We start from the raw sequence: 22,820 nt of genomic DNA on the forward strand, positions 1-22,820 counted from the left end.
CATACTTTGTATATAGATGCCTCATGTTACGAAGTTGCCGTCAGTCACATGTCCAATGTCCTTGACCTCATTTTCATGGTTCAGTGACCACTTGAAAAAAAAGTTCAAATTTTTTGTAATGTTGAATTCTCTCTTATTATAAGTAATAGGATAACTATATTTGATATGTGCGTACCTTACAAGGTTCTCATGTCTGTCAGACAGTTTTCACTTGACCTCGACCTCATTTCATGGATCAGTGAACAAGGTTAAGTTTTGGTGGTCAAGTCCATATCTCAGATACTATAAGCAATAGGGCTAGTATATTCAGTGTATGGAAGGACTGTAAGGTGTACATGTCCAACTGGCAGGTGTCATCTGACCTTGACCTCATTTTCATGGTTCAGTGGTTATAGTTAAATTTTTGTGTTTTGGTCTGTTTTTCTCATACTATATGCAATAGGTCTACTATATTTGTTGTATGGAACGATTGTAAGGTGTACATGTCTAGCGGGCAGATGTCATGTGACCTTGACCTCATTTTCATGGTTCAGTGGTCAAAGTTAAATTTTTGTGTTTTGGTCTGTTTTTCTCATACTATATGCAATAGGTCTACTATATTTGTTGTATGGAACGATTGTAAGGTGTACATGTCTAGCGGGCAGATGTCATGTGACCTTGACCTCATTTTCATGGTTCAGTGGTCATAGTTAAATTTTTGTGTTTTGGTCTGTTTTTCTCATACTATATGCAATAGGTCTACTATATTTGTTGTATGGAACGATTGTAAGGTGTACATGTCTAGCGGGCAGATGTCATGTGACCTTGACCACATTTTCAAGGTTCATTGGTCTATGTTTAGTTATCTTGGTTAATGTTAAGTTTATGTGACAGTTGTTATAAAGCTTAGCTTTATACTAAGGACTATCAACATAATATCAGTGATTAGTATAGAAGGCGAGACATTTCAGCGTGTGCACTCTTGTCTTAATATGTAGTAAATGGTGGATTGAACCAAGTTTTATAGCTTGCTAAACCTCTCACTTGTATGACAGTCACATCAACTTCCAATACATCTGTTAATCCATGTATGGTTACATGTAAAAGCATACTTATGCAAAGTTACATACAGGCAAGACATATCTCTGTGTCAACAGTTAATTTTTTTATTTGACTGTATTTTATTTCATATTTTGTTTTACTAATGTATTTCGAAATCATTTGTAATCTTTCCATAGGTGCTCTCCAGAATTTTTTCAAGAAAGAAAACTCTCAACTCAATCAGATATATGGAGTTATGGGATTGTGTTGTGGGAGATATTTTCGTACGGGAAACATCCAAACATTTGTGGAACAGACACAGAGATGAATAAAATTGCAGAGTTCATTATAAATAAGGGATGTCATTTAGCTCAGCCAGAACAATGCCCTGATCATGTATATCTACTAATGAAAGATTGTTGGCAAATGGAACCAAAACAACGGCCAAGTTTTTCAGGATTAGTTCAAACATTTCAGTAAGTTGAACACACATTTTTACTCTTTTTTTTTTTTTTTTAGTTATCTGCACACATATAACCCAAAACTTGTAAAAAAAAACTTGAATGAATGTTCCAAGGTATTGTTTATTTGATATCTAAAATGATAAAAAATAATGGGACGTCTATACAACAAAAGAGTTCAACAGTTAAATGTCTTTGTCTAAACCCTCTGTACATGTAGACAAACTGAAATTGAAAGAATAAATTTTTATTCAAACAGAGCTATTTGCAATTAGAAGATTGTCAAACAAATTGCCAAAAATGACAATTATGAAATTGATTACATTTTATAATAAGAATGGCTAGAAAAATATTTTTTTCTTGACAGTTATGATTCAGTAATAAGGAAAAGGTGATCAAATTGTATTGAATAAAATGTATTTAAAAGTCCTTGCATATTGAGACAATTAATATAAAATCTTAAAGAAAATGTTAGAGCTCTGCACCCTGGGGTTTAAAATTATAAGAAAACACAAAAAGGCAAGGAACAATCTTAATTACACAATGAACAGTTCTCATAATTAGTCATTGTCAATATACATACGAGACCAATACAGTATTGTTTACTTACACTAGTATGTTTAAAAGTTATAATGTACATGAAAGCTTCCTTCTATTGATATTGTGAAACCTGGATTTAAAGACCACCTGTATAAAGAGACCACTTTTGCATTCTCCCTTGAGAGGTCTGTTAATACAGGTTTGACTGTATTTGTATTTCATGCCAGTAAAAAGTACTGACTACTGGCCTTGACTGGTGATACCCTAAGCGGCTAACAGTTCACTTAACTTTGAACAATACATTATTATATTTCATTACAGATCGTATGTTAGTCCAGTGAATGATGTCTAAACGGAGGTAAAAGCACCCATGGCCAGTAGGGACAGATACAAGGAAGACAAAGACCCATAGAACATAACATTTGTACATAGTATAGAAACAAATCAAGTTTATTGTCAAGGCAACAACTTTCTAGTCCAAAAGTCAGATTATTTTTGTATACATTTGTATGTTGTTTAAATTTCTCTCTTGGTCCAATTGATGTGAGAAAAAAAATTGAAAGATATTTTTAAATTATAAATCAAATTTCAAATTTGGTTTTTCATTCTACATTTGTACAAAGAATCAGTGTTTTGAAATCTCCAGATTGAGGTTATAAAACAGATTCATTTCTGATGGTAGTTTCTGTTTACAACATGTTGTTTTAAAAACATTTTTACCTCAATGTACCACTTGATTTGTTCTTAAGGATCAAACATCATAAATTTGTCTGTAATATTGACCTAATAGTAATATGATATTTTTTTTTGTTTTTGTTTCTGTTAATATGAGGCTGACTTCATGCAGGAACTTCTGAGGAAGAAAGATAAGAAGTTAGCAATATCCTTTAACTCTACTTTCCGCTATATAGATGATGTTCTTTCACTAAATAATTCAAAATTTGGGGACCATGTGGAACGCATCTTTTCAAACAATTGCAGACTTTCCATAGAGATTTTTTGAATGGAAATAAGTTAACAGATTTATATATTGATATTACTTAGCATATAGTTGATTTCTATCTGATGTGACTCCTATATTTATATTCATCATCCAATTAAAAATATTGTTATAGATAGTTCAAGCAACCAAATAATTATTATTCACATTTTGTTAGATTTATTCATTGAACTTATTTTTTATTGTTGGCCAGTTGTTGATTTCCGTGAATTGTTTTGAGACTGTTTGTCATATCTGTTTTTCATATCTGTTTTTCTTGACTAATGATTTTTATCGCTATTTTGTGCATTTTTCCTTTGATCTTTTTTTGTGATATTTTTCATATCATGCTACTAGCTTGAGATGGAAAAATATCGCTAGAAACTAAGCAGGCACGTGCATTGCTAACAAAATTGACATGAAATTGACACGTCGTCATAGGTAAAATAGCGATAAACTGATTATCATTGGTCATCTCAACTCGATTGCCTTTCTCCCTTTCACCGTCCCGGCTCAAGTGAGAAAATCAATCTCGTTGAGATGATCAACGATAATCTATAAGTATTGTCTCTGTTGTATCTTTATATTTTTGAGAAGTGTTTTACTGACTATTTATTAACCTTTTGAGGTCTTTTTGTTGGACAAATTGCTTTTATGTGCCCTTTGTATATTCCCTTTTTTGTGAGATATATATTGCAACCTCCGCAATAAAGATTTTCCAGACTAAAAAAAATGTCCCACCTTTTGTGGGGCATCATTTATTGGAATGTAGAGTTGATATTGAGCAAACTGCTCAATGTTTTAACAAACCAAAGACATACTCACTAATTATAAATTCTTTAGATTGAAGTATTTTTTTGTTATTTTTTGTTAATATTGGTGTAAAATTCAAGAAGATTTTCATATTGTTATGTGTTGTAATCTTTTTTAAATCAACAATGCTGAAAATAATGATGTTCATTTATTGTCATGTTTTCAAAGTTGTTTTCATGTACTTATTATATAAGCTCTTGTCTAATTGGAACACATATAAATACCTTTAACATAAATGTCTTTCTAAATCAGCCCTAATACTAACACATACAGTTTTGTCATACATTTTTTCACATACTCCACAAAAATATTTCTTGAAAAGTTGACTATATATGTATTATAGTTATATTAAATTCGTAAAAATTTGCATTTGTGTTTAACCCTTTAGATAATGAAACCAAACCTCACCAAAATTATGGCCAAATAAACAAAAAAACCTCAGACATTTCTGCATCTTATGGTATCTATTTTATAAAAATTGCTCAATGATTTACTTGGTAATAGTTTTTTGAAAAAAAATGATATTAGTTGAAATGATAGGACATTTTTTGAGTGAGAACTCACTTTTGTCGTATGACTGTATAGTTTGTTTTGATGTTCACTATATAATTAGCTACAAATCAATAAAAGATCAGAAGAGTTATTATGTTTATGATTTTGTATATAATGTAAATAATTGTATTTATGGTCAATAGTTATTTTATTAGATAACTTTGTGTAGATAATTAATTATAAATTAATAGTTTTTCTTCTCAAGATGGTGGTTCTGATGTAGCCAAGAAGCATCCTTGAGTTTGAAAGGCAAATTGATTATCTGAAATACATTGTTTTACTCAACAACATAAATGTCAGAAATAGATGAAGTTATACAATCTCTTTCTACTCCACTGAGGAAAAGTTGTAGCACTGGAGTAGAATGAGATGGAAGTGGCAATGTATACAGAAAGAACAATTAAAGGAAAATTAAGAAAATAGTTATAATGGAGAGTTGTCTCATTGCAATCCATACCATATCTTCTTATATCTATAAACTTTAATTATAGGAATGTACCTAATATGTTAATAAAAGTGCCATATTTGTTAAAGATAGACCTTATTTGTGAGTCTGTGACACTCGACATAAGTACTATTTACATTATAAAACAACCACTTTTCCTTTGTTGTGTAAGATATATTCTGTAGTGATGTCTTAATTTTCAGAAACTGCTGTAATGACAGATAAATAGCGATAAGGTGTGTTATCTTGCTATATATGATATTTAGTTATGATTTTTGTTAGATTTACATTTGCTCATTTAATTTTCTTGTTGTCATGTTATTCATTATACATGTTATATATTTACATTTATCATATGTTTAGTAGTAAATACAGTAGTTTTGCATATTTGATAAATAGCCTGCTGTTTAATTCATATTGCGCAACTTTGATGCGCACCCTTTATCGCATACCCTTTATTACACCCCTACCCTTTATCGCATACCCTTTATCACACCTCTACCCTTTATCACACCCCTACTTTTTTTTTTTCCTCAAAATAGGTCAATTTTTTTTATGACGTTATTGTTTGATATGTGACGTCATGAACGTCAAGTTTTCATATTGTATTTGACGTCACGAACGTCAAGTTTTCATATTTTTTGGCAAACTTAATGCAACTATAAAAAAATACAAAACACACAAATTAATACAATAATAAACAAAATATTTTTAAAACAACAGCAGGAAAATTGTAAGGTAACCCATTTGCTTCGGATAAGTAATTGAGCAGTTCTTTTAAGGCCTTTGAAACAAGACAAAAGTAGAACTGAAGGTAACCCAGTGCTATGGATCAGAAAACAGTTCATATAATATAATACTCTTCTGTTGAAATATATGATAAAGCGTATAATACATGGCAAAATCCGTATCATATGCCGTATCACCCTCGACCAATATCATCCCTCGGGCCTAAAGGCCCTTGGGCTGATATTGATGTCTCGGGATGATACGACATATGATACGGATTTTGCCATGTATTATTCTCTATATAATATGTTATATTTGCTGCTGGACAAACCACCAATATTCTATTGTAGCTGTATTGATACAAATGCAAACAATCTTTATGGGTCAATCAGTCCTGTCACCTGTATAATGTTGTGTGTCCAATGTTGATAAAAATTAAGATAGGTGTACATATTTGAGGTCCAAGTGCAACCATAATGTAAGAACTTATTATTATTCAACAGTTTTGCACACTCTATCAACAATAACTCTACTGACATAGCTATCTTAATGAAGGTCCCCGTTTTATTAGTACAAGAAGTTGAGAGAATCTTTAGTTGAATAAACTACATATTGTTAATTTTTAATAAAAAAGTATAATATGACATAAATACATTAATATTCTTCTTATTTTGATGTATCTATATTCATCGTTTATTTTTGAAAGCAAAAGAGTATCCAAACTTAATCTGAAATTAATATTTATGTTAAAATTCTCATGTGTAAATAACTATTATCATATTTCATGTTTCTGGTGAACACATGTTTGAATGGGTTTACGCAAGTAATTTTGGGGCCCTTTATAGCTTGTTGTTCGGTGTGAGCCAAGGCTCCGTGTTGAAGGCCGTACATTGGCCTATAATTGTTTACTTTTATAAATTGTTATTTGGATGGAGAAATGTCTCATAGGCACTCATACCACATCTCCCTATATCTATTATCATATTTCATGTCTCCAGTGAACACATTAGTTTTAAGTCAATTATTGAATAGATTGTACAGTATATTAGCTTCTAGATTATTATTCAGGAAAGTCAATTATAATTTGAAGGATTGTAAATAAAATTATATGTGTTGTGTCCATATAAAAATACCGGTATTTTACATGTTTAAAAATTCACTAAGCTATGCTGTGCCATCTCCATTCTTGTATAAACTCCTATTCATTTAGTTTGGGGATTGGAAGTAAAAATCATTATTATACTGTAAAATCAGAACTATTGTGTGTATTGATTATTGCGATTTTGTCATTTTAGACTTAAATGCGGTTTTAATTTTTACGATTTTTGGAAAAATCCTGCTTAATAGTTCAAAAGTACCAGGATTATAATTTAGTACGCCAGATGCGCGTTTCGTCTACATAAGACTCCTCAGTGACGCTCATTTCAAAATAGTTATAAAGCCAAACAAGTACAAAGTTGAAGAGCATTGAGGATCCAAAATTCCCAAAAATTGTGCCAAATACGGCTAAGGTAATCTATTCCTAGGTCAAGAAAATCCTTAGTTTTACGCAATCAGGAAACTTATAAAAATGACCACATAATTGATATTCATGTCAACACCGGAGTGCTGACTACTGGGCTGGTGATACCCTCAGGGACGAAATGTCCACCAGCAGTGGCATCGACCCATTCATATAATATATTTGAAAATGCGAGTTTGAATTGTTGCGTTTAAAACTCTGTGAGGATTTTCACAATAATAAAAACCTCGCAATAATTTCTGAATTTACAGTAGTGCTGTTGATTTACATTTCAAAAATTATTCTTTTGAAAAGATACTATCAAAATTACCTGGTATATATTGATTACAAATTTAATGTGATATATGAGGGGTTCTCAGCAAAGCATACACTGTAAAATTGGGGATTATTACAGAATTTTAAACTCAAGATCTGTCTTGGTGTTTAAGCTTGGAGCATCACTGAAGGGACATTTGTGATCTAAATGGACATCTTGTGGAGTAAAATTGATGCCATCTTTAATATGTGATTCTATTAAATGTAGACTATATGCCTTCAAAACATTTAAAAAGTGGATTTACTTCATACCTATATAAGAAACTGAAAGATTTAATAACATGATGGTTGGTTCAACCTGATCCCTTTTTCGTCCTTTTTCCAGATTTTTCATAAAATGTTCCTCTTTTCAAAGGGTATCATTTCTTTTAAATTTGTATATTTGATTAGCAAAAAGTATGTTGATAAATAAAACAAACATGCATAAATAATGCATAATACCACCTGCCTCTCATTATTTCAATAGCATGTTTCAAACATTCACAAAACCGATTTTAAGGATTATATCCCATGACCCAGGTCTACCCCTTAAGGGCATACGATACAGTTACAGGGAAGGTAATGATGTTGCTAACGTAAATTGTTATTTTCGCGACATCAAACTGACTTATCGGGAAAAGATTCAGTTTTCGACTGATTTTTATTGTTCAAACTGAATTATCTTAAAAATGAGTTCATGAACCCCTCTTTTTTAAAATGGATTGATTACGGGAGAAGATTATGTGTGCCATTTTTCATGAAAACATAAATGGTGCAATTTTTTAAAATTTGATAAATATACAGCAAAAAATGATGTTTTTTCTACATTCATGAACATTTGATAAATATGAGTTATTTCTGAATAAAAAATGTATAAATTTTTAGAATACTTATAAAATACAGAAATTACAAATTATTTAACAAAAAACAATTTGAGTTTATCTTTGTAAACAAAAAAGTTATGCCTTTTTTTTCGAAAGGGTAAAATACGGCCACAAATCCAAATTTTGAGCAAATATTCAAAATTTCGACCTCATTTTACTCAAAAAGTAGTCCATGAAGGTATATTTTTTATTACATATTTGATTATCAGGTAAAAATAGTCTTATATTGAAATTTTTATCAAAATGTAAATACTGGTCAAAACTGTATAGTATGCCCTTAAATTTTAATGCAATTGGATTTTATTTTTACCATCTTTTAATTCAAATGATATTTTTATTTTATTGCTTCCCCGTCTCTTACCAATTATTTAACTATTGGTCTGATATACACTTTTATGTTGTTTCAGTTAATTTAGTTTTTTTTAATAAAAAATCATCATCTTTGTATAATGTTCAATTCATTGTTTTATGTAACAAATCACATAAAAAAATATACTTATATTATATATGGTTATACAGTAACTGTAATTTCAGAAAAAAAATGTGTGCATTTATTATTGAAAAGTCCTTGCGCTGGCAAAAATCATAAAATGGAAATAATGATATTGCCAAACTTTGATGAAGGTTAATTATTTTAGAATTTATGGTCACACTCTATTATTGCGAACCTATTGCTATCTAATTTTTTAAACCAATAAAAACTTTTCAATAATTTCTGAAGTGACAGTTTACAGTATATTTATCAGAATCTTTTTAATATACCTTTGTTTTTGTTGCTGAGATATTAATAAACAATAAACCAATTGAATGTTGTTAATTTATATGGAGTGCTTTATATCTCACTTTCAAGACTATACAACACTGATCAGGTAGTGACTGAGACGATTGGAACTTGATGTATACAGAGATGTAATATACTGGAAAAGTCATATTTTATAGATATAACAAATGTGGTATTGGTGCCAATGACGCAACTATCTATCTAAGTCGCAATTTGTTAAAGTAAACCATTATAGGTCAAAGTATGGCCCTCAACACAGAGCCTTGGCTCACGAAAATGACTAGTGTAGACCATTCAAACAGGAAAACCAATTTGTATGTTATTATGGATAAAAAGGCAGAAGTTACTAGTTAGCTTTTAAAATATTTATTGGTCAATGACTGGCTGTTGATGATACATTTCTGTGATTAGGTCATTTTGAATCTTTTTTTTGGGAATGAAAGGTAATTGTATTTAGTGTAAACAATCTATATACATGTAAGATAGTGGTACAATGTATCAGTGTCAATGAGACAACTGTCCACCCAAATCCCAATTTATAAAAGTGAACCAGTATAGGTCAAAGTATAGTCTTCATCACAATGCGCAAAAAATATGTCAAATGGCATTTTTGTAGATTTTGTGATCCTAAAAATTTAAGACATGTGGTCTTTTTCCTACTTTTAAATCAAATATACTTAATGAAAAAGTAATAGATAACCATGTTTTAAGCAACACGAACCCCACCAAAAACTAGGGGTGATCTCAGGTACTCCGGAAGGGCACGCATATCCTGCTCCATATGTGGCACCCGTCGTGTTGCTTATGCGATAACAAATCCGGTAAATAATCTAATTCGGTAGGTCACATTCATGAAAGGGAAGGGGATTGTAGTTACGATATTAACACAGTTATAGAGCGCACGTTAATCCTATCATGATTTTCTTGATAGAGGGTTGCTGCTCACAAGGAAGCTATTAAACCAAGAGTTCCAAATGGTGAAGTTGAAATCATCCCTTCGTAAATTTTACGGACGCCATCACGAGTTGGTTGACCGTTATGGAATAACCGTATCACAAATGATATCGGATATGTTCCTTACGTCGTAACTACAATCCCCTTCGGACGATGAAATTTTATAGTGCTGAATTTTTGGAAAGTTTGCTATAGCTTGCTATAGCTACTTTCCATAGGCGTCCGCCTAAACCTCCGGTGAGACGGACTATCGCAATGTTCTGCTCCAAGATAATGTAGTACTAGTGTTCGAATTCTGATTCTCGGATATTTTGTGTTACTACTCTTTTGAAAATATTATAGCTTGAATAAAAAAGGAATGAATGTTCACCGACAATTCAGATGAATTAAACTTCATTTTGAAATAAGTATCACAAACACTACTTTGCGGATCGGCCATTGGCTGAAGAGAAAATCAAAAGAAATCTACGCGAGATAGCGTTTCATTCATGAATATTTCATGAATGAACATTTTCCCGCACTATTTTTTTACTATGTACGATATGTACAACTGTTTATTATTGAATAAGTAAAGGCAGAGTGTATCGAAAGAGTCCGGTATGCGAGAACAAGTTGAAATTTGACCAAGTCGGATAATTGACAAGTGATAATGGTTTGATTTATTTTAACAATACACAGGTGATAGAAAATATAATAATCGATAATTATATGGATTTTGTCTCACGCCAAAGACGGGTAAAGGTTAATGCCGGCTTTTATAGAAAAGTGCATTGTTTTTGTCAAACTGACATCGATCTGAAAGTTTTGATGCCTAAAATCATTTGAAAACTTTTAAGTCCGTTATTTAAATACAAAGCTGTTTCACTTTCCAATGTGGATATAAGGACCTTCACTCGTTCAGCATGCTCAAGTGGATCAAACTGACAACAGAAAAACATTGTCTTAATGACAATTAGTAGCATAGCATCCGTATACTAAAAAGCAACCGAGTCATCATCTACTCATTAGAATATTATAGTTCAGTGTATCAAGACCGAGATCAAGCTAAAGACAAGTGCTGAAGAAATTATTAAAATGCTTTAATAACATTTGTCCATGTACTAGCAAAATTACTTTCTTAGTGCTTAACATTGCAGTGGCGGATCCAGAACTTTTATCCTCACACTTTATTCCTGGGGCAGTATGATTCTTTAAGATTGACCTATAAATCACATTGTGTCGTCCTAGCACAGAGGCAATGATTACTAGTATATCAAATAAATGGCTTAAAACAAAAATCTAAAATGTCATTGCCTCAATGGTAATTACACAGCAGCAACTAAAATGTGTTACAGGGTTATACGCACCTCAGATCAACATTGTATGAATCTTGTGTATATAAACTTTTTATGCCCCACCTACGATAGTAGAGGGGCATTATGTTTTCTGGTCTGTGCCTCCGTTCGTCCGTCCGTCTGTTCGTCCGTCCGTCTGTGCGTCCGTTCGCTTCAGGTTAAAGTTTTTGGTCAAGATAGTTTTTGAAGAAGTTGAAGTCTAATCAACTTGAAACTTAATACACATGTTCCCTATGATATGATCTTTCTAATTTTAATTCCAAATTAAAGTTTTGACCCTAATTTCACGGTCCACTGAACATAGAAAATGATAGTGCGAGTGGTGCATCCGTGTACTTGGGACACATTCTTGTTATTCCTGATGTCATACTACTATTGTTATGCCCCCACTATATTGAGTTTTATCCTTGTTTTTTTCTGTAAGTATGTACGTCCCTAACTTGTACGACTACGTCCATACATCCCAAAATTGATTTCTGTTCTCTTACTTTAGTTTGTCTGAACCAAATTTTATGAAACTTATACTTAATGCTTACAACCACAAAACACAAGTCAAGTTTTAATTTGGTTGGCGTCACTTTTAATGGGTGCAATTATCAGTATACCCTATCAAGTATATATACCTTTATATATAAGTTTGACTTATAGCTTTCTTCGGTTATACATTTATCAGGTGAACATAAAAACGGTCTTTAGATTCAGAAGTATAGATATATAAAACAAGAATGTGTCCATAGTACACGCATGTCCCATCTGCACTATCATTTTCTATGTTTAGTGGACCGTGAAAATGGAGTAAAAACTCTAATTTGGCATTTAAATTAGAAAGATTATATCATAGGGAACATCTATCTGTATAATACTAAAATAACGAGGTCCAATTTGTCAGCCGTCATGGGGTAAAAACGACAAATCAAAGAATTCAATTTTATATATATCCAATATAGGACAATGGTGTTGATTAAAAATTACACCACTCCAGACCCTTTTGTTTTCCACATAATTAATATTGCCAATAATTAACAAGTTCAGGGTCGAATCCGATACCAATACCAATAGTATATTTATCTGTTACCTATTACCTTATCTGTACGTTTCTCATCTGACAGGCGCAGCACCAAACGGTGTATTTCGTAAATTTGCTATAGACACGGGTCAATTGATTGGACTTCAACATCATCAAAAACTACCTCGACCAAAAACTTTAACCTGAATGGGACAGACAGAGGAACGGAAGGAAGAACGGACGAACGGACGCAAAGACCAGAAAACATAATGTCCATAAATGGGGCATTAAAAGTGATTTTTGGAAATTGCTGCCGAGACAATGGTTTAGTTTGAAAAATCCAAACTGTGATTAAATACATATATTTGAAAATATACACGTCTATAACCTATTTGAAATAATACACATATACAGTTGCAAACTTTCCAGAGGTGCTATCCAGCACTTTGATTTTTTCATGCAGTACGTTGTACGTCAATGTTTTTTTTTTGTTTTTTTGTTTTTATATAAGTCAATTCATAATAAATAGAACAAAATTGTGTCCATAGTATACGAATCCCCTCACACTATCATTTTCCATATTTAGAGGACCGTGAAATTTGGGTCAAATCTCGAAGGTGGCTTTAAAATGATCAACTCATTAGAAACATAGTTTTAAGTTTATTGGACTACAACTTCATCAAAAACTGCATTGACCAAAAAACGTTTACCTGAAGATGGACAGACGGGCGAATGAACGAGCGTGAGTACAGTCTGCAAAACATGATGCCCATAAATGGGGCATACACAATATCGTGTAACGGAATGCTGGTCTCTAATTGTTTAAATATTGATGTTGTTGGGTTGCTTTCACATTGAGGTTGACCCTGTTGGGATTGTTTGTCAGTAATACTGTACAGTTTTAAATATACCAGAATAACCATACGTTTCGACTGTGGTCTTTCATTTGATATTTTTTCGTTTTCTGTCAGTCTCCACAAATGAGCTTTTGTTCTTTCGTTGGTATCCCTCTCATCATATTTTTTACCTCACAACTATTGAATATGTAACATACTACATCTCAATGTATTAATTTTATAAAGTATCACTTAATAACCATATAGTGCAAAAGTTGTGGTAAAAAAGAACTTACAATTTGATAAAAAGAAATGACAGGTTCACCTTATTGCCCCTGAAATAAACCTACGTACATGTTTACTTGTCCTGTATAACAAAAATACAAACTATCAATATATAACATTTTTCTCCACTCCCACAATCAAGATTATGAATGGCACCTGTTTATCACGAAAATATACAAGAATGTTGACCTACTGGCTGTTTTTTAAACATCTTTTTCTTTCTGATAGACACCTTGTCAGGTGATTTTCATTCAGAGCAATATATATATCTTTAAATCAGATTTTGTTTTAAAAATATATGTTTGAAGACAATCAAGGGTATAAGAAGATAAATTAATTAGTTCAAAGTTTATGGATTAGGCTATCATCATGATCATTTTTAGTCCGTTTTAGTCATATTGCTTGTCAACTATTTCGGTATTTATAAACATTTTGATTTGAACTTTCGGCTTTCAGCGTTCCTGCGGAAGATTAATCAAAGAAGCGATTCGGATGCATGTAATTTTATAGTATTGTTTTAATTTATTCATTTTTTTCATGCAGTTTTTCGTCAACATTTTCTATATAGATCAATTAAAAAAAAAAGTGTGCCGATGGTACATGGATGCCTCGCCCGCACTAATATTTTCTATGTTCTGTGGACCGTAAAATTGGGGTCCAATCTCTAAGTTGGCATTAAAATTAAAAATCAAAAATATCATATCATAAGGAGCGTGAGTACTAAGTTGCCCCTGAAATAAACCCACGTATACTTGTCATGTATAACAAAAATACAAACTATCAATATATAACATTTTTCTCCAATTCCACAGTCAGGATTATGAATGGCACCTGTTTATCACGAAAATATACAAGGATGTTGTCCTTCTGGCTGTTTCCTTAAACATCTTACACTATTTTATTTCTTTCTGATAGACACCTTGTAAGGTAGTTTTCATTTAGAGCAATATATATATATATATATATATATATACTTTAAATCAGATTTTGATTTAAAAAAAATATATTTGAAGGAAATCAAGATAAAAATATTTCAGCGTTCCTGATGCATGCCATTTTATAGTATTGTATTCCTTTTTTTCATGCAGTTTTTTCTATATAGGTCAATTCATAATATTTAAAAATAAAACAAGATGTGTCCATAGTAAACGGATGAATAACCCTCACTATCATTTTCCATGTTCATTGGACGTGAAATTTGGTTCAAATCATTTAAGTGAGTTTATAAAACGATCATATATAATGAACATGTGTACTAAGTTTAACCTTCAATGAACTTCAACTTCATCAATAATTGCATTGATCAAAACTTTAATCTGAAAAACGTTTGCCCCTCATGCCTAAAGCGGGACAGACGGACGAATGAACGAGCGTAAGCACAGTCAGAAAAACATGATGCCAATAAATGGGGCATCACACTTATGTTGTAAGGGAATGCTGGTCTCTCATTGGTAATATATTGTTGTTGTTGTTGGAGTTTACTCTTTGAGGTTAACCCTGTTAGTATTGTTTGTCAGTAATACTGCACAGATTTAAATATATACGTTTCGACTGTTGTCTTAAATTCGATGATACTTTTTTTCGGTTTTGCCGCTCTCCACAAATGAGCTTTTGTACTTCCATTGATATCCCCCTTATTTTTTACGTTACGACATGTAGCATAATTCATCTCAACATATTCATTTTAAGATATATCACTTGGTATAAAGATATTTCATTTGATGGCATACAAAGAACATACAATTTTCCCAATGTGACATGTTCACCTAATCGCCTCTGAAAAAACCCCAACATATACTTGTCCTGTTTATATTGAGAAATACAAATGTATCACCTAGATTAAAATATCTTATTTCAAACTGGGGTTATATAATGTAAAACCTTGTTCTTAAAGTGATAGGATGAATAATAAAATCAGAGAAAGGAATAAAGCCGCACGCCTGTGTCCACAGAAAAAAGATTTCATCCTGGAATAAAATAATTATACCGACTTTACATAATGGTAGGGTAGATTTTGTTATATTTCTTTATTCATTTATATATCATATTGATTAATTAATAATGAGAAATATCCAGTTCCCTTATAACATTATAACATTCTTTAAATAACACATAGCTGAGAAGTTGAAAGAGCAGATTGTTACCCTGATATTTGAGAAGGTGATAGAGCAGATTGTTACCCCGAGAAACATGGTCAACCGCGGCGAAGCAAAGGTTGACAATGATTTTTCGAGGGTTATGAATCTGCTCCATCACCCTCAGCCATGTGATAGAGTAATTTAACACCTTCGTATTAGCAAATCGAAAATTGGCATTTTCACGTGAAGAATAATTATATTACATGGGTTATGTCAATATATATCTTATCATGAATATAATGCTTCAAAAACAAAAGATGCAACTGATCGACTAACACGGACATCCCTTAAACACCAAATCTTATAAATGAAAAAAATATAATGATTCAACAGAGTAAACATTACAGTAAGCATTTATCGCCTTCTTTAACAAAGAGCTTCGATTCTTTTGTCCTATTTCAACTGGGTTTCCTAGTGTTTTTTTATTTTGAAATAGTAGATACCTGTCTAGATCTTTATTGATACGTGCGAGTTTTCGTGGTCATCGTCATTATACATCACTTACTTTGCATGATGTCTCTATTAATGACTTACTGCTATTTATACAAAAGCCGTTATAGGTATTCATCACATTCGCACGAAACTTTATTCATTACCCCTTTCAAAACTTCATTCTCTGTTCAGTTCATGTTTGGAAACAACTGCTGCAAACCCTAATTCAAGCAATACAAAATTACAGCTTTCAATTCGGATATTCACAGAATTTTTAAACCAGTTCGCATTGGAAAAGATGAAAAAGTGAAAAGATCTTTTCTGAAACTTTCATTTGCCGACAAAGGTCTCGACGGCGTCAACTTAGGCAATATCCTTCATCATAAATTAGTTCAGTCGAAAATACCTCCTTATTTTAAAGATCAGTCTGTACCAATAATTTCTTATTATACATGTACCTATACCAAACCAATTGCAACTAAAATGTTCAATTACAAACACGTTTTGCAGGATCTCAAAAATGTCTTTTGAGTCATAATAGTTACAAATTTAACTTGGAATGAGAGTGTTCTCATTGGCACTCATATAACATCTTCTTATATCTTTGAAAAAAGAGAAAAAGATCAAAACACAATATAGAAGACAAAAGACTGAGCATTAAGAGCCCCATCAAAATCCGAGGATGATCTCAGGTTCTCAGGAATAGGTTTAAGAATATAAAAAAGAACAGACATGTAAACTAAATATATGTTTCACATTATGCGAGCTCTTAAACCTGGTTCATTATATCATTTGATTCTACATGGTGCGTATGCTCCTATTTTGGTAAATTAGTAAAAGTTCATCAAACGTTGCATATAATTAAAACAAATCAAATTCAAAGGACATTAATAATCTGGTTAATGCTTACATAACAATTGAAACAAGAATGTGCCCACATTACATGGATGCCCCTCTCTCACTATCATTTTTTATGTTCAGTGGACAGTGAACTTGGGGTAAAAATCTAATTTGGTATTTAGATTCAGAAAGATCATATCATAGGGAACATGTGTAAAAAGTTTCAAGTTGATTGGACTTCAACTTCATCAAAAACTACCTTGACCAAAAACTGTAACCTGAAATGGGACGAACGAACGGATGCACAGATGGACGAACGGGTGCACAGACGAACGAACGGACGCACAGACCAGAAAACATAATGCCCCTCTACTATTGTAGGTGGGGCATAAACGGCATAAACGGCTGCATCCCATTATAACCAATAAATTACAAGCTCATGACTTGGAACAGACTTATAAAGATATGCCCATGAGCTTTTCGTCTCCTTAAATGACAAGTAGTGTATAATCAGAACTACAAAAATAGCTGTCAATAAAAATCTTGTTTCACCTATAGTTTCGCTGTCATGATCATGAATTAATATGAACATATACCAGGAAGACTTGACTTGAAAATAACTTATTAAAAAATATGGATGAATTATGTATATCCTAGTCATGTAACCGATTTAAGGGTAAAATAATATAAGGGGAAACTCTCCGAACTCAATAACATACGAATAGTACTATTTCATGGTGAGAATCTAAATGAATGTATATTAATGCACACTAATTTTAACAGGGAATTATTCACCAAAAAATAATGGTAAGATACATTTGATTAAGGTTTATTAATAGCATATCAATTTGATTTGATTTAATGTTTTTTCTTTTTAACGCCACTGTTCGGCTATTTTGTGGCGGCCAGTTTTTATTGGTGAAGGGAGCCGGATTGCCTGGAGAAAACCACCGACCGTCGATGGGCAAACTGACAATCCTAGTCAATGAAGATTGGGGTTCGAAATCAAAACCTCAGTGTTGAATGTCTTGTGGTTACAGTAGTCACTACTTAGACCATTCAGCCCTTGAGGCCTCTAATATCATATCAAATAGTTGATACCGATAAATGAATGTAGGCAAAATATTATCAAGCAACTTGCTATTGTCAAAACTTCAAAAACACTAAAAGTTGCAGGACCTAAAGGAAACTACAATGTTAAACTAACATTTTTAAGGAGCACTAGAGTTAATTCGAGTTTTACATTTGGTTCGTGCTTTTCACAATGTTTCAGTCTCAATTTTTGTGTTTAGTTCACTTTATTCCTTTCCGTCGGTATGCTTTGCAATTGCAAGGGAGGAATTTGTGTAAAATTTCGCGGTTTTTATTGTATAAGGTATACGAAATATTTTGGCGGTTATTATTTTGGCGGATTCAAAACATTTATCAATACCTTTGCATGTGCTATTTTAAATTGGCAGCATTTGTTTTTGGCGATTTTGTTCTATCCGCGAAAAAAGCGTAAAATTAAACCCTGCGAAAATAATCCGCTATACGGTACTACATTTGCTTTGATTGGATAGGGTGGTAATCGTTGTCGTAGAACTTTTATCTATGAACTATTAAATGCAGTTCATTTGATTTTAATACAACTTGTCAAACTGTATACATATCATACATCACAATATATGTAAAAGAACAACCAACTAGATTGATTTTCACCCTAGGATAACAAACACCGGCACAGGTGATGATTCGATAGGTTAAGATTATTCAAGTCCTACATAAAAGTAAAATATAGACCCTAAAGTTAAAACTCTCATAAATGATATTTATTTTTCTACGATACACGTCTGCATTATATTTTGTTTAACAAAATTGCTTCTTTATTTTTATCTTGACTTTGCAGAATAGAGTCTTGATACTAATAAATGAAATGGCAAAATCCATCAAGCGATTGAACAACAAATGTCATATTCCTGACTTGGTACAGGCATTTTCAAATGTCATAGGAAAATGCCTGTACCAAGTCATGAATATGACAGTCGTTATCCAATCGTTTGATGTGTTTGGGCTTTTTATTTTGTCATTTGACTAGGGACTTTCCTTTTTGAATTCAATATTTTTGTGATTATATTTGTTGCTGTCTACAAATGTTCTTTTAAATTTCCTTGTCAAAATAATTATGTAGGTAGCATATTGTTTTCACAATTGAAAAGGTTATAATTTGTCAGCAATTTTCAGTGAACATATAATAAGAAATCTTCAAATGTTTTTAAAAACTATTGTCCAACTTCAAATTAATTTAATTAGCATATTTTGATAATGGATCTACTAAATATAACATACCTGTTACTGATTATTTTATATTATTGGCATCTTGTGGAAGTAGATTTATTTTATCTTAAGTATTTAGCAAGTTGGCAGGAGGACTTCGAGTCAATCATGTAAGTAGATGTCCTGATTAATTATCTCTCCTTGTTTGTGTTAAATGCATCTTTTATCACTATTGTATATTGCCTTGAGGTCAGATTTTTGTGACTGGGAAAGCCGAACTATCAGCAAAGAATCCTTTAAGTTAACTTCGGTAGAACATGGATTAGATTGGTGGATGTAAAATCACACCAATAGTTTTGACAGGCTAGTGATACAGAAGTCCAACCACCCGGCTACCGAGGTAAAACTCGAGATTATTTGATCTGTTGTGGTAATTGTTCTATGTTTGACAATGTTTTGATTTTTTACTGCTGTCGACTCTGTATCCATATTTCACATTCACATGAACAAACTTTAATGTTATTTCTTAAGTTAAGATATTTAACTTGATTACAAATGTTCTTTTTTTTATATTTCAGAAGCAGTTTTTCAGTCCAAGAATATTTATTTTCGTGCTCTGTGTAATATGCTGCATTTATCAATGTAGAGGACAAATAGAAAATGCAGCTTTCAATCCTTCAGGAGAAAACATCAGACGTGTTGTTCTTCCAGTACCAAGACCAGTGCCTGTGAATCGAGAAGAGCAAAGGCGTATCGTTATATCTTCTACAGATACAGACATGACAGAGACAGTAAATTCACGTACACGTGGTGGTGGGGGTTTTGGGTTTCCATTCGGTATGTATACTTATGCTGGTCTAAATATCAATTTGGAATTGGAGTAATTAGTTATCAAAATTACCAGGATTATGATTTAATACGCCAGACGTGCGATAACCCATCTTGACTGATGGCTCAGTAGTCAGAAAATTGCCGTTTAAAAATTGCGAAATTATAAGGAACTAACGTCTCATTATCTTAGCCAAAGTTGACCTTTAATTGATTTGGCTATAATTTATTTGTTTTTGTTTTTGTTTTGTATCGTATAGGATTCAAACATTCCGCTTTGATCGTTCCTGATGACTGTTAATCCAGAAAATTTCTTCGAACATGTGTAATAATGTCAGCTGTTGTTTTCATTTTTTCTTCATATTTATACTTTTTAATATTTTTTAATGATTGCTATTCAACTTCGGGGTGCTTCAAACATGTAAGTGATTTTAACTGCGCGAAACAAGAACAAATCTTTGCATTTATGAAACTATTTTAATTTCTTTAAAAATATATGCTTGCTTCAGATGGATATCTGATAGACAACCTTAGCTGTTGTATTGTAAATCCTTATTGAAGTTTTGGTTTAAAATGCTCTACTACTTTGTCCGTTATGTAATCTTTTTTTTTCACCTTTTCAATTCAATCTTCACATGCTTCATTGACGAGTAAATTTTAGACAAAACGTGTGTCTCGAGTTTCAAACTGTTATCCTGGTAACTAAGATGAGTTTATCACTGTGAAGATGTAATTGCTTGTTGATATTTATCGAATGTATCATCAGCAGAGTAGTTTGACATGACTTTTCTTTGATATGTTTATAATAAGAAGCTAACCGTTTACATAGGACTGAAATTTGCAAAGTACTAAAGATTTATTTTGCCAGGAAAAGATATTCATAGTAGCTGTATTTGGCAAAACCTATCGACAGTTTTGGTTCTCAATGCTTTATAACTTAATTTTGTCTGGTTTCCTTTTTTCATTCAAGCGTCACAGATGATTATTTATTTTGACGAAAGTTGCGTCTTTCGTATTGTTTTTTTATCCGGTATATATAAAAAGTTTAAATGCAGGATCGTTCTGTAGATAATGCATAATTCTATTATATACGGTCTGTATATAAGTCATTCTAATGCAATTTGGATGTAACATTTTTTTCATTGGCTTAAAGTTGCCGTCAAATCCCCAGTTGACCATGCGTAACTAAGGAAGGACCCGCCATTTTGAATTGATTGAATCAACAAATGTTCGATTACTACTATATTATCGAAAATAAAACAACACCTACCTCAAATTTGCCGTTCTAATGTAATTTTTATCCGAACTTGAAGCGTACAGGTAACGTAATAACCTCCACTTTGTAAGTGTTACGCGTCGCCAGTAAAACTGCATTTGCGACCGTCAAATCTACAATTGACGGTGGCAACTCTTCAACTACAGTACTGTTATTCCTTAATTTAATGAAGGTTATTTAAAAAGAGTTCTAACATATAATTGATTAATGTAAAATCGGCGCGAAAATTTTATGTACAGTACCTTATAGTGTTTTTATTTTGTGGATATTTTAGTTGCGTCTCAATTTTCTCCAATGACGTCGATGTTGTCGATAATGGCAATGATTGCGATGGCGTTGGTCCTGGCACCAGCGATAATACAAACGATGACGGAGACAACGACGACCCCAACAACCATTATAACACAAACAACACCAATAGCAACCACAACACCAGGAATTTCAACATCGACCGGAAGAGGAATGGAAGGACTTTAAAATGGAACCCAACATCCACATATTCCAACATCTTTATGTAATTCATATTAACCGTTTTTTTATCAAATGGAGGAATAAAAATACCTCATTTCTAAGGGTATTTTAATCTTACCTGGAAACTCGCTTGAACTGACTGGATAAATTTATATTGCTTGCATCAATCCAATGAATATTAAAATTGAGCCCATCATCCTTTTATGCCAACAGATTTATGCTATACATATCAACCGTTTCTTCACCAGATTAAGGAATGAAAATACTTCATTGGATAAATTTTGCTTCATATGAATACAAAAACAAATCAGCAGATTATCATTGGTCATCTCAACAAACTAAAAATACAAAGATAAAACTTAGGATAAATGCAGAATAGATGAAATGACATGTTTAGTTTAACTTGAATCAGGTGTTATCATTTAGTGTAACTACCGTACAGGCTCACGCGAGAAAATCAATTGTTGAGATGATCAACGATAATCTATAATTTAATATCCTTTGAGTTGTGTAAGAATTTGTTCTAATATCTACTATGTATATACTGTGTGTGTCTGGTGAATCGTATATATCTCCCTTGATAAAACGCAAAACTCATGTCTCATATGACACTATGTAGTTGTTAAAAATAAACTGGTGGATTAAAAGTATGTTTTCAAATTCGATATATTTTAATTTAGAAATCTTCTACTTTTAAAAAAATGAACATCTAGAAATGTAGTTTCAGCATATGTGAATTTACGAAACATATGGTTGCTAGCAGTTAACTCCAAAAAAATAATCAAATATTGTTTTTCGCAATGTTATATTATAAAGCCATCATCAATGTTTCTCACATAATAGTTATCAATGGTAACAGGTTAATAATTTTATACACCAGACTCGTGTTTCGTCTTCATAAGACTCATCAGTGACGCTCAGATCAAAATAGTTATTAAGCAAAACGAGTACAAAGTTGAAGAGCATTGAGGCCCAAATATTCAAAACAGTAGTGCGAAGACAATAACAATAAAAAAAGGGAAATAACAAAGACTCACAAAACCAAAAGACATTTACTCAACAGTTATAACAAATAAGAAATAACAAACAACACGAACTCCACTAAAAACTGGGAGTGAAATCATGTACTCAGGAAAGGTAAGCA

The 22,820-nt window shown here is 32.1% G+C and overlaps 1 protein-coding gene and 1 long non-coding RNA gene across 4 annotated transcripts in view; both read left to right on the top strand.

The window, feature by feature from the left end:
• LOC139503640 (tyrosine-protein kinase JAK2-like) overlaps window positions 1-5,206 on the top strand; it is a 54,232-nt gene extending 49,026 nt beyond the window's left edge. For all 3 annotated transcript variants that reach the window (XM_071293460.1, XM_071293462.1, XM_071293463.1), the window contains exons 22-23: window positions 1,218-1,496; window positions 2,343-5,206. In XM_071293460.1, coding sequence (XP_071149561.1) covers window positions 1,218-1,496; window positions 2,343-2,373 — 310 coding nt within the window. In that variant the 3' untranslated portion in view covers window positions 2,374-5,206. The remainder of the gene's footprint in view (window positions 1-1,217; window positions 1,497-2,342) is intronic.
• Window positions 5,207-17,496: 12,290 nt separating this feature from the next.
• On the top strand, window positions 17,497-22,305 carry LOC139503181 (uncharacterized). Its single transcript, XR_011659051.1, has 3 exons — window positions 17,497-17,652; window positions 19,680-19,938; window positions 21,480-22,305. It is a non-coding gene; the product is annotated as an uncharacterized lncRNA (long non-coding RNA).
• Window positions 22,306-22,820: the final 515 nt, after the last annotated feature.

Source organism: Mytilus edulis, chromosome 14, assembly GCF_963676685.1.
Source record: "Mytilus edulis chromosome 14, xbMytEdul2.2, whole genome shotgun sequence".
Taxonomy (NCBI): Eukaryota; Metazoa; Mollusca; class Bivalvia; order Mytilida; family Mytilidae; genus Mytilus; species Mytilus edulis.